We start from the raw sequence: 25,758 nt of genomic DNA, 5'->3' as shown, positions 1-25,758 counted from the left end.
CAGGGACCTCCTCCCAAGGTGTGAGATTAATGAAGCGGATGGAAAGGCTTCTGGAGAGTGTGGAAGAAAGGTACTATGCAAATACAAAATATTGTTATTTATGAGTGATGGATGGAGCTGCATCATGTCGTGGCAAATGTGCTGTCGTCTGCGGTCCTCTGTAAAAGTAATCCAGTCTTAATGATTTGAGACCTCATCACTGCTCTTGACTACAAAATATTTGCAGAGAAATGGGGTGAGACTGCGTGTTTTATGAGAGTTATTGCAAATACAGATTAGCAAAGTTAGAATTAGCGAGATTCTTTCTGTTTCATCTAACAGCAGTAATAGCATTCCACAGCAGAAAGGAAGACATAATTATAAGCCATGCTATTACTCATTTCTGCCTGTCTTCATGAGATTGTGGCAGTGATGTGGGTAAAATCTCTTTGTTAAATACATTTTGCTGGCCCTGTTCCCCTACGGAGGAGCAAAAACCATGTGTCAGTCAAGTTCCCATAAATCTGGTATGTGATCGCTTTGAATATTACTAATTTTACATATGATTTTCTTTAAAAAGTAGACTTTACATCACCTCTAGAACTGAATCAAATGGAAATATAAACATGATTGTACTTATTGGAAGTAAAATGGGAAATAGACCATTTTTTTTTTTTTTTGCAACTTTGAAGTAATTCAGTTCTCTGTTATATTAATCAGTCAGACATGAGTTTTGAAATTGTGGATGGTAATTCTCCCTGAATTATTTTCCTATAGGAAGGTTTTCAGATTATCTAGGCTGTTCTGTTGCCAGAGACAGAAGACTAAGTTGTCTTTTATTATATTAACCATAGTCACAGATTTGCTGAACATAGTCCAGGGTCAGCCAGTCCCTGACCGGACATTGAAGGGTACAGGTAAAAGGTCGTCTTTTGCTCTCAACATAAGCAAAAAAGACCCTTTAGTGAGTGCTTTCTTTTTCAGAAACTTCCCATCAGGGTGGCCTATGGCTTTTATAAAACAATTGTAGATTTTACCTCTGTTCTCTAGCAACCTTTGTTTATCTACCCCTTCTAGCATCTTAGGTGTGTGTCCCTTGGTGAAAGCCTTCCCCTTCCCAACTTCAGAAATCTTTTTTGTTTATATAGGGAATATTCACTTTTGCATAAAATACTAGATTAGTGACAGAGTGGTACTTCTAACAGAAAACCCAAAGTCTGTGTGGCTAAACAGATCAAGGTCTGGGTGGTCCTATAAGGAACATTTCTCTCCTGGGTGGTCCTATAAGGAACAATTGAGAAGGCCGTGGGACACTGCCATTTCAAGGCATGGCTGCTGCATAGGGGACAGAGTGTAGGTCATCGTGCCAGGGACTCAGTGGTGCGGCCTGTGAGTGGCATGCATTACCGTTAGTTTCCTGTGGCTATTGTAGCAAATTACAATAAACTTAATGGTTTAAGACAATGCAATTTTATTATCTTATAGTTCTGGAGGTGAGGAGTCCAAAATGGGTCTCACTGGGCTAAAATTAAGATGTTGGCAGGGCTGGTTCTTGTCGGAGGCTCTAGGGAAGAATCTGTTCTCTTGCCTTTTCCAGCGTCTAGAGGCTGCCCACATTCCTTGGCTTGTGGCCCCTTCCTCCGTCTCTGAAGGCAGCAGTGTCTGGTCACGTCCTTCTCTCATTACACACTCGGACCCTGACTCTCCTGCCTCCCTCTTTCACATTTAAAGACCCTTGAAATTACATGGGCCCATCTGGATAATCCAGAATAATCTCTTTATTTTAAAGTCAGCTGATTAGCAACCTTAATTCTATCTACAACCTAATTCCCCCTGGCCACGTAACCCAGTGCGTTCACAGGTTCTAGGGGTGGGGGCACTGTGCTGCCTTCCACAGTCCCTTTTCCTCACACTGTTGGCCGGAAACCAGGTACAGGGCCCTGATCCCACTATAGGGGAGGCTGGGAGTGGGATTGGTGAACACCTACCTACTCCCCACCTCAACCAGTCCCCAGTGCCAGGGTCTGCGGAGCACCTACCTCCAGGCAGCGGATCCTACTTTCCCCAGAACTTTTTAAAATCAGCCTCCCTACGCTTGAGGATGCCCGTGGAGCTACCCCTGCACTGCTCACTGATGGTCAGCTGTCCATCAGGGTGCCTTCCTGGCCTCATTACCACACGGGTTATCGCTGGGGTCCAAGCCATGTCGTGGAATGGAGATTGCTTTGCTGTGCAAGACGGAACCCAGCCTTACTAGTTCTGAGTCATAGCTGCACAGCCCTGGGGCTACACTGTGTCTCTGAACCTCATTTCTACCCCCTGAGTGGGGTTGCCCCACGTAATTTAGGGGCTTTCCCACCTTCACAGTCTGTGGTTCTCAGATGAAGCCGTCAGGGAAGCCAAGTTCAGGAACCGTTTCTTCCCTCTGATTGTACACACTTGAAAGCCCGTCAGGACTCCAGGCTGTCTGGGCAGGGTTCACTTTGAGATCCCCCACAACTCGTGGCTGTTGTCAGGCTAGTCTCCGCACACGTTCTCTCTGCCTCTCACCCATTTATTCTCTCCCCTGTGTTTACAGGGCATCCGCCCTTGTGTGAGCTTCCGTGGACGGGAGTCTCTGCTTGCCAGGTGGTCCTCCTCTCCCCTGGTGGGGCCATGTCTCTTAACTAAGATAAACCATATTCCCTTGCCTTGTTCCCATCAGGAACTTCTACCCACCTAATCTCACAGAACCCGGGGAGTCCAATCCATTCTCTCTTTGCTGACCTGCCACCACACTGCTGTACCTGAGATGCTCAGGTTTAATCCTCACAGCAGCGCTGGTTGTTTACTGTTTTGTTTTCTTTTGTTCTTCCCACCAGAACAATCTTCAGAACCCTTTATCTCTTCTTTTAGGTGGATGAGCTTCCCTTTGAATAATACTTCAATAGCTCTTCTCAGGCAGGAACAAAAGTAGCATACACCTGCAAGTCATCCTCCAATACCTGCAGTGGATGCTTTTGGGACATTTGAATTAATACCCCATCCTAACTCCCCACTGGAAACTGCACCCTGGTTCATGGGGCTCTTACAGTGTCCCCCTTCCACCTGCCCACCGTGGAGTTTTCTAGCCTGCCATTGAGCATTACAGCAAGCCGCCACTGACTCCCTCTTCCCTGACTCCCGACGAGTGGGGGCTTGGACCAGGGGTCCTGTAATCATTTGCTTCCTTAGCGTTTGTTCACCCAGTAAAGTCTAGCCTCGGATGAAGCTTCCCATACTCCCTTTACCGTTTGGGCACGTAGCTCCTCTGCGGAGAGCTTTTCCTTCCAAACTCACTATCTTCCCTCATGTAGGTGGTGGAATGACCAGGCCCTGTCTCTAGGCTGTTACTTTGTATGACTCAGAAGCCATGATGCTCTGCTTCCTGAAAGCAGTCCAAGCAAAGAAAGGCCTACATATGGTCAGGGTCAAATCCAGCCCTGCCGCCTACCAGCTGTGCCATTTGGGGCAACTGGCTTCCCCCTCTCGGTGCTTCAGGATCTACTCCCAAGGGCTGCCCTACACCGGGAGGACACATGAACTGTGGTTAGAGCAGTGCCTGGTGCAGAGCATTGATGGAGAAGAGCAGAAGTTGGAGAACTTGCCACGTTCTCCAGAAGTTTCCTTACTTAGCCAGTGATGCAGTGATGGTGGTCCTGATGGTGGCCAGCACCACGGTGAGCGAGCACTTCACAGGGCGCCTCCCTCCTTCCTCAACAGCCCTGAGGTCAGTGCTGTGTGAGGACACTGCGGTGAGGAGACAGTAAAGGCTTCAAAGACTACGGAGATCTCTCTAAGGGCTAAATGCTAATTTTTAAAACCTGTTTAATAAGACTAGCTAACAGGTGAGCGCATCCCATGTGCTGGGCCCTGTTGGAGGTGTTTCACATGTGCTAACTCGTTTAATTCTCAGCTGTCCTGGAGAGGGAGGAACATTGTCATTCTTTCTTCACATGTGGAGGAAACTGAGGCACAGAGAGCTTCAGCAGCTTGCCCAGACACACACACACACACACACAGGTACATGTACACACACGCACATACATGCACACACACAGGTGAATGCACACACGGGCAGGGCTAGGATTTGAACCCAAGGGTCTGGCTCCAGGATCTGTGTTCTGGACCTCTGCGTGGCACTTCTGCTAAGAGGAAGCTTCTTATTCTTTAAATTTGAAGCTCCCACTTGAATAACACAACAGAAATATGAGTTTTTTCCTGATGTCTCTCATAAAAATATTTAGATTTGAAAATTCTGCAAAGATTTCTGCAAAAGTAATTCTCCTTTGCAATTTTACAAATGAAAAGTTCTAGAGACAATGATACAACAGTCACGATAAATATGTGCTGTCATATTTTTTGGCAGTATTGCAAGTTACAATGAATCTGTCTCAGCCTTGAGTTATCACTATTATTGCCACTTTTTATTGCTGCATTAATCACCAAACATACTGAGAGGGATTGATGGAGTTAATTGTTTTCAGAAACTAAATTAAATGCAAGTGCTAATGCCGGGTGACTGAGCCCTGACATCGTGTGCTTATTTCGACGCAGGAGTGGACAGGCTGCCCGAGAGAGCTTCAGAAGACTTGATCATTTCAAATGCCACCTTGACATTCATCATCAGTTTTCTTTTTAGTTAGTTGCACAACCCTTTTTACTTTTAGTCAGTTTATAGAACACAACTATAGAGTTATAGTTTAAAAGTTTTATGTCCATGCAAAAAAAAAAAATTAAAATTAAATAAATAAATAAAAAGTGTTGTGTCTGCCAAGTTGAAATGATTCAGAGATCATTTTTAAATGAGCATCTGCATTCATTTGTTAGAGCTGCCATAACAAAATACCACAGACCGGGGGGCTTAAACAGCAGACATTTATTTTTCACGGTTCTGGAGGCTGGAAGTCCAAGACCAAGGTGTGGCGGGTCTGCTTTCTCCCAAGGCCTCTCTCCTGGGCTTGCAGATGGCTCCTTCTTGCTGTGTCCTCGCACGACCGTTTGTGCCCACATCCCTGGTATCTCTTCCTCTTCTTCTAAGGACACCAGTCGTATTGTATTAGGGCCCTACCCTAACGACCTCATTTTAACTTCATTACCTCTTTAAAGGCCCTATCTCCAAATCGCAGTCTAAAGGTGTGGGGGTTAGAACTTCAACACATGAATTTTGTGGGGACACAGTTCAGCCCGTCACAGCATCTGTAGTCACTTTCTAATGGTGATGAAATAGAGGGGGGAGGGAGAGAAATGGGTTTAAAAAAATATTTAGTGGGACAGCTCTAGGCTCGATTTTTGGTCAAAAACATTCACAAAGGGACTGGGAAATTAGTACAGAGTTTCATGTTCCGTCTCCATTTCTAATTGTGTGGCAGACTGTATAGCCTGGGAAATCGTAGATTTAAAAAAGCTGCCTGCAAATGGTGGCACTTTTCTTTCTTCTTTTTTTTAATCTGAGCTTTAACTTAGGGAAGTCCTTGGGGACCAAATACAAGAAAGGAACTGAAATTCAGACAGTTAACATGAGACTTGAGCCCACATAAGGCAGGGAACAGCACCTGCGCCCCCAGCGGAAACCTGGATTCTCAAACACCAAACCCTGGGGAAAGGCAGGGGAGGGGACACCTGCCCAGGGGTCTGGGATGGAGGGAGACCCCTCACTCCAGGTGGGGACAAGAGTTTCCTGGAGAATTTTTAAACACAGGCCTGCTTTTACATGAGCTGAGTTCAAATTCATGCTATTTGGTCTGACAATTTCTACTCTGAGAAATCTGCCATGAAAAGGATTTGCAGACATCTCTACTCCTGGTCTGACACAAACACATGCAGAGTCTCTCCAAAGGGTTGCTGTCTACACTGCAGGCCCCACAGGATCCTCGCTGGGAAAGCCTGGCAAAGACAAGCTCATAATCCACAGTCACCCAGCACAAAAGCAGGAGTCAGCAGACAAAACAAACAGCAGCATTAGACTCCCAAGGACTTCAGAAAACATTATAATTGGATATACAACTATAAGACAAGGATGCCTAAAATGATTAAATACATAAAGGAATTGTAAACATAAGGATAAGAGTCCATCAAAGACCTAATGAATTTGAGACAAAAAAAAAGCTCTAGAGATGAAAACAAAAATGATTAAAAATCAGTTGATAGGCTATAAAGCAGATTTTTGAGAGATTACTGAACAGGATTCTGTTAATATTTCCTTCTTTCCAAAGTAGACTGTCCCCTCTGTTCAAAAGAGGTGGGGGCAGCAGGGAGATTTTGGTTCCAAACCCAGACCAGCAGGTGCACTGTGGAGATACAGTCCTTTATTTTCCTTGCTCACTGCGTCACCCGCTTCTAATGGGCAGCTGCTAGAGCACCGCTGGTCCTGAGAAACGAGAGTCATCGTCTTCCTGAAGTCAGGGGCTGGCAAAGTCTCCCAGGGAAATCACACGAAGCGTGTGAGCCTGAGCTGCCGTTTCTGTTGGCCTTCCAACTCATCAGCATCATAAAGAAACTTGTCCTGGACTTTTGTGACTCAGCAGGGTCCACCCAGACTGGAAATACCAGAAGACATGGCGTGACACGTTGACTGTTGACGGCATCGTGCGATTCAATTCGATGTCTCATGGCAGGTGACTCAGAGGAGCTGTCCTGAGGGGCGGGGCTCAGGGAGGCCTGCTCCAAGAGCCCGGGGCGATGACTGCCATGGAAATGGCTCTACTTTCTTTCCAGCACTCGTCTGTTCCAGGACTCCACCGAAGGCCTCTCGGGCCCCGTTTAAATGGCTCGATCTTGGGAGGTTTATCCCCTTTCTGTAGATGAAGCGGTGAGTCTTTGGGAATCGGAGTGGCTTGTCTGAGACCACGTAGCTGAGGATGTCGAGGAACTTGCTGCCTCCCCCACTTCTCCCTCCTCTCTCTGATCACCACGCAAGGCTGGCTTTTTGGATGTAGAGCCAGCATTTCCAAACTCTATTCCACGGAACATTCTAGTCATAAGGGAGGATAACCAGTATTGCTGGGGGCGGGGGCGGGTGGGGGGAGGTCACATGCATTTGGGAGAGACTGTATGCTGTGTGCCCCTCATAAATCTTCATGATGCAGGTTAGCACACTAAAGGCCAAAAATCTTTCTTGAGGAAACCTATGTAATTTTTTCAACCTAGCATTTCTCTTATTAGATCCCAAGATCCCCCCCCCCCAATGCCATAAGGTATTAACTTATTGGCTATTAGGGAAATGCAAATCAAGCTACAATAAGATACCACTTCATACCCACTAGGAGGGATGTAATTAAAAGTCAGACAATTACAAGTGTGGGTGAGCATGGGGAGAAGTTGGAACCCTCCTAGCTGGTGGGAATGTAAAATAGTGCCCCAGTTTTGGGAACCAGCTCAGTGGTTCTTCAATAGGGTAAATACAGAGTTACTATGCGACCCATCGGTTGCACTCCTGGATAGGTACCCAAGGAAATGAAAACATACGTCCACACAAAAACGTGTCTGCAAGTTGTTCATAGCCGCATTACTCATAATAGCCAAAAACGTGGAAACAACCCAAATGTCCACCAACTTATGAATGGATAGATAAAATGTGGTGTATTTATGCAGTGGAATATTATTCAGCGATAGAAGGTGTGAAATACATACTACGACATGGATGAACCTTGAAAACACGCTAAGTGAAAGTCACCAAAGGCCACGTATTTTATAATTCCACTTATATCAAATGTCCAGAAGAGGCAGATCCAGGTGACTTTGCCAGGAGCTGGGGAAAGAGGCCGTGCGTGGGGAGCGACTGCTAATGGATGTGGGGTTTGTGTTTGGGGTGATACAAATGTTCCAGAATTGGTTGTGGCACTGGTTGTTCAACTCTCAGTATACTCAGAGCCATTTAATTGTACAGTTTAAATGGGTTAATTGGATTGTACAGGAGTTAATATATCAATAAAGCTGTTTTAAAAAACTGAATTAACATCTGCCAGCAGGAGGGTTTCACAACATGGTTTGAGCAAGGCTCCTGCAGGAGTCTTTGCTGCCACTTGCCTGGGCTTTCTGAAGGCACAGGAGCTGTCCGGTGTCACCCGTCATTATGTCATCCCATCCAAAGCATCCTTGATAATTGAGAAAATAAATATCACAGGGCAGGGTTTAAGTGAGCCCTTGTGTCGAGACTGTGTGCGGGACCTAAAGCAGGCAGCCACTTCTTCGCACGGTTTATACTCTGGTTACGCTACTGCTCTTACAAAATACTTGAAAGGTGACCATAAAAAGAAAACAAGAGCCATGGAAAGTTTCTAAGTGGCTCTGAAGTAAGAGAGAGCATTGAGTGCTGTATCGTGTTGAATCTCCCCTGAACACTAACCTTCCCTAGTTAGTAATTGTCACTGCCAGATTCTCCAGACTGGCTTGTGGCCCTTGGGCCACCAAAAACTTCCCAGCCAGTTCCCCCATCCACAGGCGGTTCCGTTTCCACATTAATCACAACTTTTTTGTTTGCATTTCAGTGAAAGCTGGTGGAATGCGAATTGTGCAGAAACACCCACATACTGGAGACACCAAAGAAGAGAAAGACAAGGATGACCAAGAATGGGAAAGCCCCAGGTGGGACAATTCCAGTGACTCTGAGCATGTTTCACAAATAGCATTACTCGGTTAAACGTTAACGTTTGTTCTCTGTTCTGGGGTTCTGATAACTCCTGGGCCATGCGGGGTCCTGTGCCGTGTGGTTTTCCTTTCCCAATCAGTGAGGCAGTGGTTTTGTCCCCAGGCAGGGGAGAGAGAGAGCATCTACAGCGCCCTCGTCCCTACCCAGACCCTGTGCCCGGGGCCAGTGCCCTGTCCGTCTGCACGCTGCAGTGCAGGGGAGTGACATCCAGCCTGGCGGGTAGAGGCCACCCCGCCTGCCCCTGTGCCCGTGGCTTAGCCAGTGCTACTCCCTTCCCGGAAGCGGCTGTGTGGAGCAGGAGCAGATCAGGCACACGTTGGAGCAGCTTCCTGTGGCTCCTTGGTTTTCTGATGGTGCACACAGCTGCCACCAACCCTCTCCCCTAGGCCAGTCTTCCAGAGTGGAGGAAATAGGTGAATTCTTGCAACTGCTGGTCTTTTGTGCTCCAGGTTTCTACTGTCATTCCTGAGAAGCACACACTAACGATCCACTAACCATCTGTGGGTGGTACTTCAGAACTTGGACTTCAATACTGAAATCACCTGGACTCCTGAGAACAGCCACACTAGCTGAATCTCAGGGGTGGGCCTGACCGTCTGTGCAGCTGGGGTGGAGAACTTTTAAGAATGATGTGCAAGCATCGCAAGCATCTGGGCTTCCCTGGTTCAGTTTGTCAGTCAAATCTAGAGTCAGTGAGGCCAAACCCTTACGAGTCCTTAAATGATATCTCTGCCCCCAGCCTCCTGAGTCCTAGACAGGGTCTCCCTGCAGCCTAACCCTCTCTGTTCAACACCTATTTTCCTTGAAGTTTCTGAATTTGAGTTTGTTTCAAGGACCTCAGTCCAAATCCATTTCCATCCACCTTGTGTGATACATGAACGGGGACCACAAATGCATGCACCTAAATTTGTCCACATAGAAGAAAGTGAGTTCTAAGCCTTCTACTTATAACTGGTCTCCAAATGATGCCTTAATCAGAAGAGGAAAGAAAGTGTGGAAAGGGACAGAGGGGGTAGAAAGAAGCTAAACCTTATTTCTGTGGATTAGGCCTATGATTTTATTTTGTTTCATTCCAGCAGTCCTGAGTAGTGGGTGGTATTTTCCCTGACTTACACGAGGCAATGGAACCCCACAGAGGATATAAACTTGCTAGTTAATGGAGCAGGAATTTAAAACCCAGGCCTAATGGAGTCCAGAGCAGGCCAGGCTTCCAGAAGAGTCTCCCCCGAGAGCATACACCCATATGAGGAGGGGTCCCTGTTCTTGGCAGCCCCACACATCTGCTCATATAGGTCCTCCACCATTGGGAATTTTCCATAAAAATCTCGTATGGTATGAGTTACGGTGCAGCCGCTTGAGGGAGGACAACATTTTGGGTGAAATTTCTGAGTGATTATTCTCCATCTTTAATCATGAGCTCAGCGATGTGAAGGTCCGGTCCAAGTTCTGGTTTTAAAAGAGGGTGGTTTAAAGAAAATTCTAGAATTATCTTTCTTGCTGACTATTTTCACAAAGCTGTGTTTGGAACATAACAGTATCAGTCACTTTCTTACAGGTCCACAATCCTGTATTTCAAAGCCTTTGGGGCCCGATTTAGTTTGGAATTCAGAAATTTTGGAGTTTTAGGAGGAGAATGCAGATTTGAGAAGAATAACAGTGCACATTACCGCACAGCTCCCCGGGTGGTCTCAGGCAGCATGTTGTACTCTGTACGTGATGTTGAAACCAAGGGAAATAAATTTTTTAAGTTTAGAGACTTGTGTCAGTTCAGGTTAAGCTTTAAGGGAACTTTCAGTTTTCAGAACATTCTTGAATTTGGAATTGAAGATAAGAGCATGTGGACCTGTAGTAATTTTCCTCTAGGAAACCTGGGGTGTCACTGCGCTGATTCACAGCCAGCTGTTTTCTAAAGAAGGAAGAAAGAAGACTAGAGAGAAAGCCTTACCTGGAAAAAAAATCCTGGGAAGTTAATGGAATGCATGCCTTTCTGTGTGAGTTTAAAAGGTACGAATAGCTATTTCCCTGCCTAACGCAGTGTCAGTACATTGAGAGACAGCGTTTTATTAGCATGTTTAGAAATAAGGACAGAACAGCCCACTAGTTTTATTTCTATTGATTTTTTCCATGAGATGAAAGGCAGCATCTATAGAAGATGAGCAATTTAAATAAATATGCCAGAGGATAAACAGTTGCAAGAGAGAAGATCGAGCACTCCAGCACTTTAGATTTTAGCATCTTATTCACCTTAAAGATTTGTTCTCTGTCTCTATAGAACCAAATTTTTTGAAGCAGGCTGACTACAGGGTATAGTTTGCAAAACACACGAGCAAGGTTTTGCTGTTGCTCTTGGTCTCTACAGCCAAATTGCTATAATATGTTCCCAATGAATGTGTAGGCTCTTGTCCTCTTGACTTCGGCTTGGCTCTTTACTGCTGGAGGGTTAAGCCACTAGACACAGCATTTACCAAACAGAGCAAACCTGTGTATAGTCTTAAGCTATCAATGTAAGTTGCTAACACAACTCCTTCTGAAACCCTGCATCAGGTCTGGTGCTCTGTGTACTAGTTTACTTCCACCACCATGCACTCTCCATTTTTCTGGTGGGCTGACTGAATAGTCACAGTTACTAATAAATAACAGTCCAGGTGTGGTGGTTCACGCCTGTAATTCCAGCATTTTGGGAGGCCAAGGCAGGAAGATCTCTTGAAGCCAGAAGTTTAAGTCCAGCCTGGGCAACATGGTGAGATCCTGTCTTTACAAAAGAAAATAATAATAGTAGTAATTAATAAATTTAAAAATTAGATTTCTTTCTCATAGAGTTCAGTGATCCTGGCCCTGTTCTAAGCGCTCTGTCCGCATTAATTCATTTGATCCTTGCTACTACTCTATTTGTTAGCATCCCTGTCTCAGAGTTGGCTATTGGTTATTATCCCCATTCTAAATTGCTACTCCCTCTTCAATAGCTCGGAGAGTTAAGTGGCTTTCCCAAGGCCACACAGTGACTAAGGGGCAGAGCCAACATTCCAGCCAGTGGCCGTTCCAGGTTCCTTGCTCTCCACCAGGAGGCTGTGCTTACCCATTGAGCTCCTATTCCATGCTGGGCACTTAGCAAATGCTTTACATCAGGTTTAAGTCACGTCACTTGTAAGTTGGCATTCCTGTGCCTATTGTATAGATGGAGAAAGCAAGGCTTAGGGATGTTCTCCAGCCCAGTGATACGTAGCAAGTCAGTGGCCTGGCCAGGATTCAGCCCTGAGTCTGTCTTGACATGGAAGCCCACGCCCCTCGTGTGTTATAGAAGCCTGTGGATCTACACAAACTGCAATCCAGATCTCTCTATAAGTGAAACTTACTGATTCTGGGATTGCCTGTAACCTATCCACACTCCTCAAACCCATAATCCTACCCATCTGCAGCCTGACCATCAGTAGATGGTCTAATTGTCAGTTTACAGCAAGGTTTCAGAGGACTGGCCTGGTTTTACTTTACATATAGGAAGGCCTATTTATTTGCAGAATTTATAAAACATTTAATTATCCTTTTGGAAACGTCTTACGGCGTATGACTTTACCATCCACATTACCCTAATCCTGAAGTTTTATATTTTTCATGTTTTGATCCAAGTGTTCTCCAGGTAGGAAAATAAGGGCATAGTGTCAGATGCCAATTTCCTCCTTAGCTATAGATCTACATTTGCAAAACTCTTTTTTTTTCCTTCCCAGATATTTAAGACTGGTTTTAAGTTTACTAACTCATCTCTGGTGGTTTCCTTCCACATTAATTGGAAAATCAAGTACAGAGAAAAGGGACAACTGGAGCATTAAAGAGGTTATTATGTGGTTTAAGAAAAAAAAAAAGCCTGCAACTTTTACTAGTAATTATTTTTCTTAGAAATGTTTATGCAACTCTTACTCCCTTTAATCTTGTACTTTTTCAGAGATTTAAAAATAATTTCTTCTGTTGCCAAGTTGTTTTGAGATATTATGTTAAAAAAAAAAAAAAAAAGCTGAAATGCGAAACTGTTGCCCAAGAATTTCCATCAAGCTGAGTTCTAGTCACCGGAGACTCTGCATGTCCGAGAAGCGCAGTGGGCTTCATTATGATCAGCTAACACTTCCCTGAGTGGCTGCTAAATTCCTTCTCAGAACCGACCTAATTAAGGAAAGCAGTGATTTTCCTCAAAGCTTTTTGTTGAGTGTGATAAGATGAAGTACCCAGTTTCACGATGTAAAGGAGGAATTGCAAACGTAGAATGCACTTCAGGAGTCAGGACTCACTGAAGATACAGCTTGACGTCGGGTGTTTACTGAGGCCACACCACGCAGCAGGCTTGGTACAGGATACTAAAAGGGCGTGGGTGACCAGAGGGTGTGGTAACAAGGCTAAGGAGGCAGCAGCCCTCCTCTGAGCTTGGCTTTTTGTGTAGCTCTGACTTAGAACCATGCTACTGTTTCAATACCTGGAAAATAAGCAAATAGTTCACATCAGCCAGGATGTGGGAGGGACGCAAAACATACAAATGCTAACGGATTGACGGGAGTGGGAATGCAGTTGATTAATCTGACCACGTTGAAGGGAGCAGGGTGTTACCCAAGTAACTTTGGAAAACAACATTTTGACCGGATGCTATTAGGGTAAAGATAAAAAAGAAATAAATGGTGTACTTCAGTTAGTAAATAGGTTTCTTATGGGCATATGGGTTAGCAATGCTGAAATTGCCTTATGTGTGTACTAGGATTGAACGCAGAAGTAAATGTACTGCGGATCATGAGAGCCAAGCTCTCCACTGTCAGAGAAAGAGGCTGCAGATAGGAAACGGGGAGACAGAATTGAACTCTGCCGTTGGGTGGGAATTGGAGGCCTCTGTATGAACTCGTGGTTTTAGGTGGATGGATGGATGGATGGGTAGCAGATACAAACATATACACACATACATACAGAAATAAATACAGAGAAGGGAGTTAGTGTACATACCTATTTTCCTAGCTGTGTTCACTGAGTGGGCCTAAAACACTGACACCCACATAGCCGTGAGCATCCCTGGGGCCCAGACCTTGGTGTCTAAACACCGTTCCCCAATCAGGGGAACCAGCATTCCTTGGAGAAGTGGTTGACTGCAAGGCCAGGGCAGAAAAAATACCACATGAGCCTGGAACATACTATACTGCCAGAACGTAAGTAAGGGCTCCAAAAGGACTGGGGCATGGCAGAATGACACAGAAGCCCACCTGAAGGATCTCCCTATGGCCAAAGCTGGAAAAATTTGCAACAAAATAAATAATGATAGTATTGAATTTTAACCTATATGGTAAAATAAACATCCATGAGTCCATACTGATATAAATTATGAAGTAAATAAATGGGGTAGAAGGGACAGCTTATTTTTCTAGAAGAATTCCAATTAATGTATAAGGAAGGTGGGAAATAAAATATTACCAGGAGGCAAACAGCATTCCAATTGCAGACAAGATCCACCAAGGGATGTTAGGACTAGGGGGTGAAAGTTTGAAGAAAAGCAGAATATCTGCATGGTCTCAAACTATCTCCCCTAATATATTTATTAATTACAGAACAAAAATGAACCATGGAAACCATGAAAAAGACACTTGTTTACAGTATGAAAAGGGAAACAAGAAAGACATTGTCACCTTGTTTGACATTAGCTAGGAAAATGCAAGTCGGATGTCTCTAAATTTTCACTGCTCTGGGCGTGTCAGTGAGTGACCACGGAAGCACCCTGAGTGTTGACTTTGAGGTTGTAAATAAATTTTAGCAAGTAGGTGAGTTCACGAAAATGGAATGCACAAATAGTAAAGATTGACTGAACTTATTTTCTGGCCCTTCATAGAAAAGCTTTGCCAACTCTTATTTTAAGTTAGTCTACCTTCAAAAAATACTCTACTACTTCATGCATAATTTAAGACCCTTATAACAGTGCATGGTAATCACCACACTCCCCACTGTATGCTTCTGGCACATACTTTACTCCTACCTATACTACAAAAAATAACGTTCTGGGACCACTTAACTACTGGCTTTCTAGGAATAAAAAGCCTTGATTTGTAGCATTTGCTATTTTTATGGTGTAAATACTCCCACCATAGCCAGCTTTAAGCTAGCAACGTGGCATCGCTGAGTATAGACTTGTGGAGAGAAGCCAGCAGTCGGCTCTCACATGGCCGTGCGAGCCAGCGCCAGCACACCACTGGCTGCAACCCCCGCTCACATTGTGGTGGATTTTTATATTTTGTTTGTTTGTTTGTTTATTTATGTATTGAGACAGAGTCTCACTCTGTTGCCCAGGCTAGAGTGCTGTGGCGTCAACCTAGCTCACAGCAACCTCACACTCCTGGGCTCAAGCGATCCGCCTGCCTCAGCCTCCCAAGTAGCTGGGACTACAGGCATGCGCCACCATGCCCAGCTAATTTTTCTGTTTTTTTTTTTTTTGTTTTTTGTTTTTTTTGAGACAGAGTCTCACTCTGTTGCCCAGGCTAGAGTGAGTGCCGTGGCGTCAGCCTAGCTCACAGCAACCTCAAACTCCTGAGCTCAAGCGATCCTCCTGTCTCAGCCTCCCGAGTAGCTGGGACTACAGGCATGCACCACCATGCCCGGCTAATTTTTTCTATATATATTTTTAGCTGTCCATATAATTTCTTTCTATTTTTAGTAGAGGTGGGGTCTCGCTCATTGCTCAGGCTGGTCTCGAACTCCTGAGCTCAAATGATCCGCCCACCTCGGCCTCCCAGAGTGCTAGGATTACAGGCGTGAGCCACCGCACCCGGCCTAATTTTTCTGTTTTTAGTAGAGATGGGGTCTCGCTCTTGCTCAGGCCAGGCTTGAACTCCTGACCTCAAGTGATCCTCCCACCTCAACCTCCCAGAGTGCTAGGATTACAGGCATGAGCCACAGCTCCTGGCCTGAATTTTTATTTTTAAGTTGGTAGTCCTTTAAAGAGGTTTAAGGAAAGATAGGTATGAAGTATTTTTTGAAGGTCCATTATGTGTATCTACATATTTATTCTATCTAGTGTCCTTATTTCTTCTCATAAGACTGGATTTCTATCTGTTTTATTCCCTTTCTAAAAATACTCATAATGAAGGTCTGCTTTGAGTGAATTAGTTCAGCTTATGTCTGTCTGAAAGTGTCTTTGTTTTGCTTTTATTTTTGAAAGATGTTTTCACTGTATATTGAATTTCTAGTTAAAAGTTTTTTCTTTCAACACCTTAAAGATGGCATTCCATCATCTCCTGGTCTCCATTGTGTACATGAGAAGTCCGCCATAATTCTTGTCATTTTACCTATAGGTAATGTTTCTGTTTGCTTCTGCTTGCTTTAGAGATTTTCTCTTTATTTTTGTTTTTCAACAGTTTCTTTGTGGTGGACCAAGTGTGGTTTTCTTTGTATTTACCTCACTTGGGATTCACTGAGCTTCTTTGATCTATGGTTTGGTATCATCAGTTTAAAAAGAATTGTTGGCCATTATCTCTCGAATCCTTTCTTTTGCTTCATTCTCTCTTCTTTTCTGAGACTTTAATTATACCTATATTAAACCATTTGATATATTCACAGGTCTCAGATGCTCTGTTCTTCTCCACCCCTTGCCCTGCCCTGATGCTTTTTTCTTCTTTATTTTTTAGCTTAGATAGTTTCTTTTCAAACTGATTCCTTTCTCCATTGTGCCCAGTCTGGTGATAAGTCCATTGAAAGACTCCTTCATCTCTGATGTCCTATTTTTCACTGCTAGCACTTCCATTTGGCTTTTAAAAATATATAGTTTCCATTTCTCTGCTGAAATTTCTTTTTTTCACACATATTTATCATAGTTATTTTTACATCCCTATCTGATGATTCCAGCATCTGGGCCATCTGGGTCTGGTTCCTGGCTCTGTGAATGATTTCTTTCTTTATAATGGGTCACATCACTTCTTCATGTGTCTCATAATTTTCAATTAAAGTAAGACCTCATGTGTCAAAGAACAGCAGAGACAGAAGTAAGAACACTAGAGACTGAAGTAAATAATATTTATGCCAGTCCAGGAAATGGCAAAATGCCATGCCTTTTCTCTTCAAACCCATTACAATTGTATGTGTGTATGTGTGTGTGTGTGTCCAGTATTTATAGTTGAGCCAGGCCTGGGCTGTGTTGTTGCTTTAGTTAGCTTCACGTCTTCACAAACATCAAATTAATTGAAAGTGGTATCATAACCTTGCCACTTCTAGTGGCTTAGGATACTGCTTCCTGGAAGGTTTGTCTCTGCTTTCCTGTGCTGCCCTCAGACTGCAGCAGGCTTTGTGTGTGGTGTGTGCCCAAGTCTTGTGTGAAGTCTTGTGCATGGGAGGTCCCCAAGTCTCCCATCCCTCCCCAGCCAAGGTGGGCATCTGCTTGGTGCTCTAGGTGAGCCTGGGGTGCCGGCGGGAATCATACTATTTGCTTCACACAATTATGATTACTTGGTCCATAAGACAATACATATAAATCCCTCAAATAATTTCAGGCACTCAGCGAGTGATGGCTGTTATTACATCTGTGGTGAATTTTTTTTTAACTTTTTGTTTTGGAATAATTTCAGACATACAGAAAAGTTACCCAGAAGGTACCAAACAATCCCAGCTACCCTTCACCATATTCCCCATATGGTAAAACTTCACCCTGCCTGCTCCCCCCATTGCTGACCCTCACGTATCTCCAAATCTACATCTGTCTGTGTCAACTCTCCTCTGTAAGACCCTTTTACTCTTGAATACTTTACTGTGTATTTACTAAAAACCAGGACTGTATCAACAATGATCAAAATCAAGAAATTAACATTGAAACAATGCTGTTATCTAATCCACAGACTCTGTTCAGATTTGGCCAGTTGTCCCGCCACTGCCTCAGATTTCAGCCCACGATAACACTTTCATTTAGGTATATCTCTTTAGTCTTGTTTACTCTAGAACAGTTGTCCAGCCTTTTTTTTTTTTTTTTAATCTTTCATGAGTTTGAGGAGTATGGGTTATTTGTTTTGTAGAAAGCCCCTCAGTTTGATTTCTCTCATGCTTCTCTATGATTGGATTGAGGCCCTGCTTTGGGGGCAGGGGTACCACAGAAGTGATGTATGGTCCTCCCAGGTGCATCAGATCAGGAGTACGAGGTGCTCCCCTGATGGGTGTTGCCAACTCTGATCACTTGGTTAAGATGGCATCTGCCAAGTTTCTCCATTATAAAGCTACTATTTCACCCTTTGTAATTAATAAGTATCTTTTTTTTTCTTTTCTTGTTTGTCTTTTTTGTTATAGCACTAAATAAGTATCTTGTGGGGAGATACTTTGAGGCTTTATGAATATCCTGTTTCTCATCAAACATTCACTTGCTACTTTTAGCCTTCACTGATGATTCCTGCCTGAAACAGTTACCACTATAGGGATACTGTATCCGTTTCCTAGGGCTGCTTTAATGACCTACCACAAACTGGGTAGCTTAAAATAACAGATGTGTTGTCTCACAGTTCTGGAGGCTAGAAGTCTGACTTCAAGGTGTTGGCAGGGTTGATTCCATCTGAGAGCTGTGAGGAAGAGTCTACTCCATGCCTCTTCCCTAGCTTCTGGTGGTTTGCTGGCAACTTCTAGCATGCCTTGACTTGTAGATGCATCACTCAAATCTCCTGCCTTTACCTGGTCATCTCCCTGTGTCTCTGTATCACCTCTGCTCTGTGCATGTCTGTCTTTGTGTCCAAATTTCCCCTTTTTATAAGGACACTGGTTATATTGGATTAGGGCCTACCCTGAAGCCCTCGTTTTAATGGGATTACTACCTCTCTAAAGACCCTGCTTCCAAATAAGGTCACATTCTGAAGTCCTGGTGGTTAGGACTTTAACATATCCTTTTTGTCTACCCGTAACAGATGCCAAATGATGATTGATGGCAATTTTTGATGGTTCTCTCAGTGAAGTTAATTGTTAAGAAATAGAAAATTTTAAACTTAGGAGAGAGCACAGCCGTGTGCCAGCATAGATCTCATGGCCTACATGCCTGGGAATTTTTATCTGTGATCTGTATGTTTGAACTTGAATTAAACCATGTGGTGAACCAATGTCAAGTTCCAGTGTCATCTTTTATGTCCAGGCTAGTTGTCAGCTGCCTTTTGAAAGAGGAATATCCTTTTTCCATGATGTGTGTGAAATGCAATGGACCAGGGATGCTGAGTGCCAGCCAGCTACCAACTCCCGTGTTGTTTTGAGTACCCTGCGCTGGCAGGCAGGGCCCGTGACATGCAGCGACAGCAGAGCCAGGTGCTGGAGTGCAGTGGGCCGCAGAGCCCTGCCCTGGGCCAAGGGCAGAGTCTCGGTGTGGTGGGGGCCTCGAGTGACATGGAATGTCCTTATGAAGGGGCCAGCTGGTTGTCACCTGCTTATGGGCTGACATGCCTCTTCCAGGGAAAAGCTTATGGAAAGCACAGTGAGATCCTCGGAATAAAAAGCATTTGAGGCAGCATAAAATAGTGGCCAACGGCGCCGTCTGCCCTGGTAAGGAAATTGGGGGAGGAGTTGCTGTTAGGCAGCACGTCCTGTCAGGTTTGCCTAAGTGAGGCCCAGAGAGCAACGATCTGAGTGTGTAGGCAAAATGGGGCATGGACAAGTGTTGCAGTTTGTGTACCAGCAAGGGGGTGGTGACAGTAATCATTTTGCCTGTGGCAATTTGGGCAGCAAATGGTTGACAGAGCTAGTGCAGGCCCCCAGATCCCTTGTGGGCAGCCGCGTCAGCTGGTAGCCTCAACTGCATGCAAATGCCACGTGTGGTGAATCCTCGAGAGGCGGCCAGGGAGGCTTGGTGGCTGCTGCCTTTACAGAGTCCGCAGTCCTAGCGGCAGCATCCCTCTCTAGATGCTTCTGCAAAGGCTCACAAACCCACTCTCGTTTCCCCCCAGGCTGCAGTGGGCAGGACTTCCCAGCAGGCTGGCTGCCTCTCCTCTGAGCAGCAGGATCTTAGTTTCCTAGGGAGGCCGTAACAAAGTACCACAAACTAGGTGGCTTAGACAATGCAAGTGTGCCGTCTCACAGTTCTACAAGGCAGGAGTTTGAGATCGAGTCAGCAGGGCCACACTCCCTCTGCAGCACTAGGGAAGCATCTGTTTCTGGCCTCTCCCTGGCTCCTGGCAGTTCATTAGCAGGTGGCAGTGTAACTCCGGCCTCGCCATGGCATTCTCCCTGTGTGTGTGTCCAATTTCCCCTTTTTATAAGGACATCAGTCATATTAGATTAGGACTCACCCTTCTTCAACATGACCTCATCTTAACTAATTATATCTACAACAACCCTATTTCCAAATCAGGTCATCTTCTTAAGGACCGGGGGCTAGGATTTCAACATGTGTTTTGAGGGAGCACAATTCAACCCACAATAAACAAGCAGCACCTCCTGCCACTAGCCATCAGTTGGCATCAGTCATATTAGATTAGGACTCACCCTTCTTCAACATGACCTCATCTTAACTAATTATATCTACAACAACCCTATTTCCAAATCAGGTCATCTTCTTAAGGACCGGGGGCTAGGATTTCAACATGTGTTTTGAGGGAGCACAATTCAACCCACAATAAACAAGCAGCACCTCCTGCCACTAGCCATCAGTTGGCAGTGCCCATGTCCATTGACATCCCAACAGCAATGGTAGCACAATAATTTATTAACTGCAAGGCTTACATGGCAAATGATTCTCTCTTCCTGCATGCCAGCATTGTACCATTGCTCAGGTTGAGCACTGCAGCAGCCTGCCTTCCTGACCAGGGGGATGCTCTGTACCAGGGGTGTGGCCCCAAACTTTGAGCACTCACCCTACCAATTAAGAAAAATGTTAGCTCTCTGGGAGGCCGAGGCGGGTGGATCGCTTGAGGTCAGGAGTTCGAGACCAGCCTGAGCAAGAGCGAGACCCCGTCTCTACTAAAAATAGAAAGAAATTATATGGACAACTAAAAATCTATATAGAAAAAATTAGCCGGACATAGTGGCGCATGCCTGTAGTCCCAGCTACTCGGGAGGCTGAGGCAGTAGGATCGCTTAAGCCGAGGAGTCTGAGGTTGCTGTGAGCTAAGCTGATGCCACGGCACTCACTCTAGCCTGGGCAACAAAGTGAGACTCTGTCTCAACAAAAAAAAAAAAAAAAGAAAAAGAAAAGAAAAGAAGAAAAATGTTGTCTATGTGCACCCCCAGTATATGTATATTCATTTTTAAATTATACATGTGTGCTATGCTACCATCATATAAATTATGAAATGTATATAAAATGGATAGCATGTTAAAGATGAAGTAAGCAATATTTTAAATGTCTTGCTAATCATTGTGACTTTGTACAATTATTAGCTAATATTTCAAGGTGCAAATACCCATGAGATGAGATTTCTTGTTAAATATTCAGGATGTAAATCTGAATTTCTAATGGCCTTCCGGGTAATTTCAGGTTTTGTGGGGGAGGGCTGCTTCTTGTCAAATCTGATTAGATCGTTCTTTGGTATTTATAATGTGGTTACTAATGAGTTCAAGTGTGAGCTCTTCCCTTTTCTTATTGTTCACATGTGCTTGTATTTGGATTAACTCTCACCTTCAGAGTTGTTTTTTGTTATTGTTCTTTTTATTTTTTCCTTTCAGTAATATTTTTGAGCCACTTGTCCATTTTGTAAAGGTTAGTTTATAATATAACATTTGAACATAGTTTCAGGCACTTGGGATATATCAAGGATGAAATTAGAGAATTGAATTCATTATCCATTAATTAGACAGAATCATGTGTATGTTGCAAGACACCGAAAGCAAGTGAAGGGGCCCAGAGGTGTGGGTGGTGGCCTCTCTGCTTCCTCGCAACCCTCAGGACCATGAGGTGAGGTGAGGAACAGCCACCTGCAGTCCACGCAGTAAAGGTGGCAAAGCTTAGTTCATTTTGTTTTGTTTTTTTAGATAAAGTATAAATGTAAATAGAGTAGATTTTCATGCTTATCTCATTTTCCCAACCAAATTGTCACCTTCTTAAGCACAAGAAACTGCTTTAGTCATTGATTCGTGATGGCCCAATACCAGTTTTGTTGCTGGGTGTAGTGCAAATTAAGCATTTCTTCTAACATCTATGGATATGTGCATTTTAGCATGATCAATAGGAATGCGACTATGTGCATTTTTAGAAGTTTTGCCCAGAATCGCCCTAGGAACACAGAGCGTGGTGTGTGTGATGTGGCCACTTTGTGCCCTAGAAGTCACGCACAGGCGCTAGCATCGTCAGGATTCTTGCCGAATCCAGCCTGATTTCTCCTGTCATGTAGATGGACACCAGAGGGAGGCTCGAGTCTGGCAGGTAGTGAATCAGCCTCTCCGCAAAGGGATGGAGCATATGGGTATCCATATGTCACCAGATCCTGGCTGAACTCTTTGGATCTGGGGCTGAGAAAGGAAGAGCGGAAGGCCCGGCTTCCCTCCAGGGCCCGCTGCTGCTGGTAATAGGCTTTGAGATGGTGTTTGTACAACATCTGGTTCCATAATGGATGTGGAAACCAGGTGTGATTTATTAGCTTCTAAGCAGCCCCCTCCCTGCTCCCTCTCCCTCCACAGGCCCCCAGCCTCCCTGCAAGACCATCGCACTCCCATCTGCACCCGGAGAGCTCCCGTATCAGATGGAAGGAGGGAAGGAAGGCAGTGGAGCCGTCAGTTCTCCCTTCCAGACACTGCTCCGTGCATCTGCACCAGAGCCAGCCTCTTGGAACGGATGACTCTTTTGTTTTTATGGTGTGACTCAAAGGGTTGCACTATTTATCAGAAGTGTTTTCTTATTACATCAACGTATGAACTGAATTTAAATCAACTCTCCAGTGGTTGTATTTTATAGAATGAAATATGTAAAAATAACTACATAGAAACAAGAGCCCTTTACTGAGTTTATTACACTGAAATTACTGTGCCTAAAGTTTAAGCCTCTTGACTTCAGTGGTCTTGGAATGCACAACACTCAGAAAATACTTGGTGAATCAGTAATAATTAGCTTAGGCTTTGATTCTTTAGAGGTAAAATAGTTGATTATTAACTTGATTACGTCTTATTTTCCAGCTGGTAAAAAGAAGTGAATGGGATAGTGTCAGTGTTAGGGGAAAAGTTCTTTATTCTCGTAGGCATGTCCTGTAGGGCCCTCAGCTCTCTCCAGGTGGGCTGTTACTTTGATTTTCGCTTGTGTACCTCCCCAGCAGCAGGACTGTAGTGAGTAACATAGAATTAGTACAGACTAGAGCATCGAGGGTGGTGTGACACTGGAGAAATTCTCATAGAATCATCTGATCTAGAGCTGGATACAATCTGGGAAGTCACCTCATCTAGGCACTTCTAGTGGGAGCCCTTGAGAGGTAAGATGTCAGATTTTGCTCAAGATCCAGAACAATCTAGGGACCAAAAGGAAAATATTTATTGTGTGGTGATCCACAAAGTTCTTTTATGTTAAAAAGAAGCCCTCACTCTTTTCTGGGTGAAAAGAAGAAAATTGAAAGCAGGGTCTCCAAGAGATATTTGTATTCCCAGATTCATAGCAGCATTATTCAGAGTAGCCAAGAGATGGAGATAATTCAGATGTCAAATGTGGTATGCATACAATGGAATGTTATTCAGCCTTAAAAAGTAAGGAAATCCTGTTACAGGCTACAGCTTGGGTGAAACTTGAGGACATTGTGCTAAGGGAAAGAAGCTAGCCACCAGAGGACAAATACCGCACGATTCCATTTGTGTATGGTATTTCCGGTAGTCCAATTTATAGATGTAGAATGTGGAATGATAGTTACCAGGACCTGGGGGAAGGGGAGTGCAGAGTTAGTGTTAATGTGTGCAGAGTTTCAGATTTGCAAGATGAAAAAGTTGTGGGGAATCTGTTTCACGACAGTGTAAATATATTTAACACTACCAAACTGTGCACTTAAAAATGGTAAATTTTGTATGTTTCTACCACAATAAAAATATTTTTTAAAGAAAAAGCAACAAAGAAGCCCTTGCTGCTATGGTAAGCAGTTTAGTGAACCCTCAAAAAACTAAAACGGCATTCCCATACGAGCCAGCAATTCCACTCTTAGGTATGTACTCAAGAGAATTGAATATAGGTGTTCAAATAGAAACTCAATATGTGAATGTTCATCACATCATTCTTCACAATAGCCCAACATGGAAACAGCCCAAATGTTCATCAATATCTATTGTGATACATGGAGAAAGAAAATGTGGTATGTTCATTCATACAGTGGAATATTACTCAGCCGTAAAAGGCATAAAGTGCTGATTGGTGGTACAACATTGGATGAACTTTGGAAACATTATGCTAAGTAAAAGAAACCAGACACAAAATGCCACATAAATGATTCCATTTATATGAAACATCCAGAATAAGCAAGTACACAGTGACAGAAAACAGATTGCTGGCTGCCAGGGGTGGGGAAGATTTCGGGGGACAGAGGGGGTATGTGTGCAGTGATTGCTTAATGGGTGTGGGTTGCTTTTGAGGATGGTGAAGTTCTGAAAGTAGATAGTGGTGATAGTTGCATAACATAGTGAATGTATCGAAAGCCACTGAATTATACAATTTAAGGTGGTTAAAATGGTAAATTTTATGTTCTGTGAATGTTACCTCAATTTTTAACAAGTCCTTGAGCATGGAAAGTAGGAACCACGGCTATAGTTCAGCCTCTGCATTCTCTCAGCTGACAAACTGGAAGCTCACTGTGGGGAAAGGACTTTCTGGAGGGCTGTGACTGCAATCCTCAGGGACACCGGGACACTTCTGGGGGAGGTAGGAAGAGAGCGTGCTCATGCAGCGAGGTTGGATGTGCAGGTGGCAAAGACACAGACCATCCCTTGAAGTCCCAGGGTGGGTTGGTTGCAGGGGGGTCCCCTGGGCTCTTCCAGGTCCACCTCTCTGTACCGCCTGAAGCTCTGCCCTCCTTCTGGAGCAGCCTCCTCCACAGGCTAGCAGAGGCTGGCCAGCAGTCTAGGCTCCACGTCCAGACAGGGGGTACCCAGAGGAAGAAACTGCCATCTCTTCTTACATCTCTTTTTAGGAGCACAGAAGCTTTGCCAGAAGCTCCCTGGCAACTCATTGGCCGGAATTGGGTGACTTGACTATCCCGATCATCACTTAAGTCAAACATCACTAACATTGTCTTAGATGTGCAGTTTCAAGTGGAGTGGATGTTGGGAAGTCAGGCACAAAGACCAGTACCGCAGGCAGTGTGGCCGGGCACGAGCTAGTCCAGGAACAGCTGCTGGAGCAGGGGGGTGATGAGCAGGTGGCCCAGGTCTGTACAGAAGAAGAGTGAAGTGCTGGGAGGGCAGCTGAGCCAGACGTCAGGACCTGGAACTATAGCACTGTCCCCCATTTCTTCTAGTAGATTCGTATGGAACAGAATTTTCATGCCCCCAATGATTTTTTTAAACAGTAGCCCTTAGCTGCTTCCTGGTGCACACACATCTGAGTATTCCACCCCCCACCCATGGCCATTCATTTACTCCCCTGATGTCTGTAAGCACCTCCTGTGTGCTGGGCACCCTTCTACACAGTGGGGACACATCAGTGAACAAAACAAAATCCCTCTTCTCACAGAGCTTACGTTCCAGTGGGGGCGACAGATGACAACAGACAATAGAAGATGAAATAGAAATTTTCTTAACCACCATTAACGGCAGCCAAGGCCCTCTGCAGAGAGTGTGTGGAAAGAGGAAATGAAGCTGGATGGTGCGGCAGCTGTCCCAGGACACAGCTGTGCAGGCAGTGTCGTCGTGAGCCTGCAGGCGTGTGTTTGCACGCTCGTGCTGAGCGCCAGGGTGACCAAGCACTTATGCTGCACTGTTGACTTGGGGTTGCTGGAAAAATGAGTTTTCTGCTAAGGTAAAGCCAGAATAGGAGCTTTATGGACACGACTTCAAGATTTACATGCAAGCCTGAGGCTGAGGATTTTGCAAATGAGACACGATCATTATGAGTCGTTTGGCTTGCTGGTCAAAATGTGACTGGCTGCAGCCTCCCTGGCATTCTACAAAGCAGAGCCCTGGTGAGACAGCCATGGAACACTGGAGAAGGGAGTGTGTCTTTGGTATTCCAAGAATTGGGCAAAAAAGTTGGA

The 25,758-nt window shown here is 44.6% G+C and overlaps 1 protein-coding gene across 1 annotated transcript in view; it reads left to right on the top strand.

Moving 5' to 3' along the window:
• The window catches only part of DAP (death associated protein), a 64,926-nt gene that overhangs the window by 3,044 nt on the left and 36,124 nt on the right, over nt 1-25,758 (top strand). Inside the window, exon 2 of the mRNA XM_069492012.1 lies at nt 8,487-8,583. Coding sequence (XP_069348113.1) covers nt 8,487-8,583 — 97 coding nt within the window. The remainder of the gene's footprint in view (nt 1-8,486; nt 8,584-25,758) is intronic.

This window comes from Eulemur rufifrons, chromosome 17 (assembly GCF_041146395.1).
Source record: "Eulemur rufifrons isolate Redbay chromosome 17, OSU_ERuf_1, whole genome shotgun sequence".
Classification (NCBI taxonomy): domain Eukaryota; kingdom Metazoa; phylum Chordata; class Mammalia; order Primates; family Lemuridae; genus Eulemur; species Eulemur rufifrons.
Note: the sequence above shows the minus strand (reverse complement) of the source record. Positions and strands in the feature narration are given on the sequence as shown.